General features: G+C 67.1%; 1 protein-coding gene across 1 annotated transcript; it reads right to left on the reverse strand.

Moving 5' to 3' along the window:
• Positions 1 to 107: 107 nt before the first annotated feature.
• H696_05710 (hypothetical protein) lies at positions 108 to 2,145 on the reverse strand (the record flags this gene model as incomplete). The annotated part of the gene is made up of 6 exons (XM_009499523.1): positions 108 to 566; positions 714 to 1,113; positions 1,262 to 1,361; positions 1,466 to 1,752; positions 1,953 to 2,032; positions 2,119 to 2,145. 6 exons carry the CDS (start codon positions 2,143 to 2,145, stop codon positions 108 to 110), a joined length of 1,353 nt encoding a protein of 450 aa, XP_009497798.1.
• Positions 2,146 to 2,313: the final 168 nt, after the last annotated feature.

The raw sequence follows: 2,313 nt of genomic DNA on the forward strand, positions 1-2,313 counted from the left end.
GGCGGCAAGACAAGAGGGCACCCCATCCGCCCTGTTTGATGGCCGGGCATGTGCGTGTGTGGATGTGTGTGTGCACATGCGCGCGCGCGCGCGCGCGCGCGCAGGGCTCAGTGCTTTCGCGAGAACCGGCCCAGCGCGTAGCTGGACTCGGTCCGCTCGGGAGCCCCGTCGCGGCGGCGCTGAATGGCCGCGGTTTCGCGTTCCACCGTGGCCTTGGCATCGACGAGGGCCTGATCGATGACATTCTCCTGGCGCCGGCGCAGGAACCGGCGGTGGTTGGCCAGGACAGAGCGCTTGCGGGCGGGCGCCCGGGTGACCTCCTCGGAGTCGCTCTCGGAGTCGCTGACGACCACCGGCGCCATGCTGGCAATGGGAGCCCCTCCATCGGGGGCCGCGGCGTCGGCCTCGGCCGCGGCCAGGGCGCGCTTCTCGGCGGACGAGGCGGCCCGGCGGGCGCGCTTGACGCGCTGGCGCTCGGCGGCCGTCCGCTCGATCTGACGCTCCCGGTGGCCCTGGGCCATCTTGCCGATGAAGGTCGGATCGAGGGCGATGGTCTCGATGGGCAGCTATGCGGCGGGGGGTCGGCCGAGGGGGAAGAGAGGGGAAATGGCGCAGCCCGGGGCGGTTAGCTTCTTCTGCCTTTTCTTTGCCCTTGTCCGGGCCACGTCGATGAGACAGCAGGGAGGGGCAGCAATGCCCGGGCAATGGCGCACCTTGTCCAGAAGCTGCTTGACCTCGGTCTCGCGGCGCTGCTTGAGCGTCTGGAAGGGGTTCACCTCGAGGGCGTCGTAGTTGGCCTCCCCAGCGCCCGGGACCAGCAGGGTGCTGACGCCGCCAGCGTGGCCGAGGGCCAGGATATCCTCGTACGGGGTGAAGGTCACCTGGTGCGCCTGCGACCCGGCCTGCAGATGCTGCATGTAGGGCTGCGCCTGGCGCGAGGTCAGCGCATCGCGGTAGATGGCCACCCGCGGGCCGTGAGCCACTGCCAGCAGGCCAGTCTGCGAGATAGAAAGGCTGGTCGGCGCCGAGGGGGGCTTGTAGCTGTGGAGCTCGCCGAAGGTCCGGATGTCCCAGACCTTGACGAGACCGTCACGCCCGGCCGTGACCATGTGGCTGTGTGGACATGCGCGGGGCCCGGGGGGGGGGGGAGAGGCGAAGGGAGAGCCCGGTAAGTAGAGCAGCCACAGGCGGGACAAAGGAGGAAGGGGGTCACAGGAGGGGCCGGCAGGGGGTGGCACGCGAGGCCACAATAGGCACGCACTTGCCGCTACGATCGACGGCCACCGACTTGACGGCGCCACGGTGGCAGAGCATCTTGGCCAGGGGCGTGGTCATGGTCGGGCTCCAGAGAGAAACAGTGCCTGCACGGGGAGGAAGGGGGCAGGGAGCGTCGGACAAGGCGCCGAGTCAGCAAGGGATGTGTGGCAGAGGTGGGCCGGAGGGCGACGGGTGATGCCTGCCGTACCGTTCGAGTGGCCCGCATGAATGACCGCATTCCACGGGTTATGGCAGAGGGACTGCGTGGGGCCCTGACGCGAGCGGAGCTCCGACACCACGGCACCGTGTGTGGTGTCCTGATACCGGATGTAGCCCGAGTGACCGGCCGACACCAGGAGGAAGTGGTACGGCAGGAATTCAAGGTGCGTCGAGTCCCGGTGGTCCTTCAGCCGGTGCAACTCGGTGCCCTTCTTGTCGTAAATGTAAATGTACTTGCGCTGGGCCACCGCGAACAGGGTTTCATTGTGGGGCCACCTTTTTTTTTGGGGGGGGGGGGAATGGATTAAAACGTGAAGGGACGAATGGATGAAGGAGCGACGGGATAAATGGACAGGCGGGGCTGCCGGGGGCAGGCGGTGAAAGGACTTCAGGGGCATGGCAGCACCTGCTGCTAGGGGCAGACGTGGGCAACACGCAAGTGGCCGGGAGAAAAGAGGGGAGCCGGAAAGACGTACTGCACATCATGGACCGTCTCCTGCAGGTGAAGCTCACAGTCGAGAGTGCCGGTGCGCCAGTCGAAGGAGGCCACATGCCCCTTGCGCCCGCCGAGGAGGAGGTGGCTACCGTTGCGCGTGTAGTTGACGCTGTACGGCCCGAAGTGCGGGAGATCCAGGGAGAAACTCTTTTGCGCGCTGGCGATGTCCACATTGTCGAGGATCTCGGCCTGGGTGTAGCGCCGAGTCTGCTCGCCCTCGCTGGCCTCAAGGTAACTGGCGGAGCCCGAGCAAGGGGGAAGGGCGGTCAAAAGGACCGTCGAAGCAGGAGGTCAGCACGGAGCCGGGCGCACAGGCACACGCACACACACACACACACACA

Source organism: Fonticula alba (genome assembly GCF_000388065.1).
Source record: "Fonticula alba strain ATCC 38817 unplaced genomic scaffold supercont2.13, whole genome shotgun sequence".
NCBI classification, from domain to species: Eukaryota; order Rotosphaerida; family Fonticulaceae; genus Fonticula; species Fonticula alba.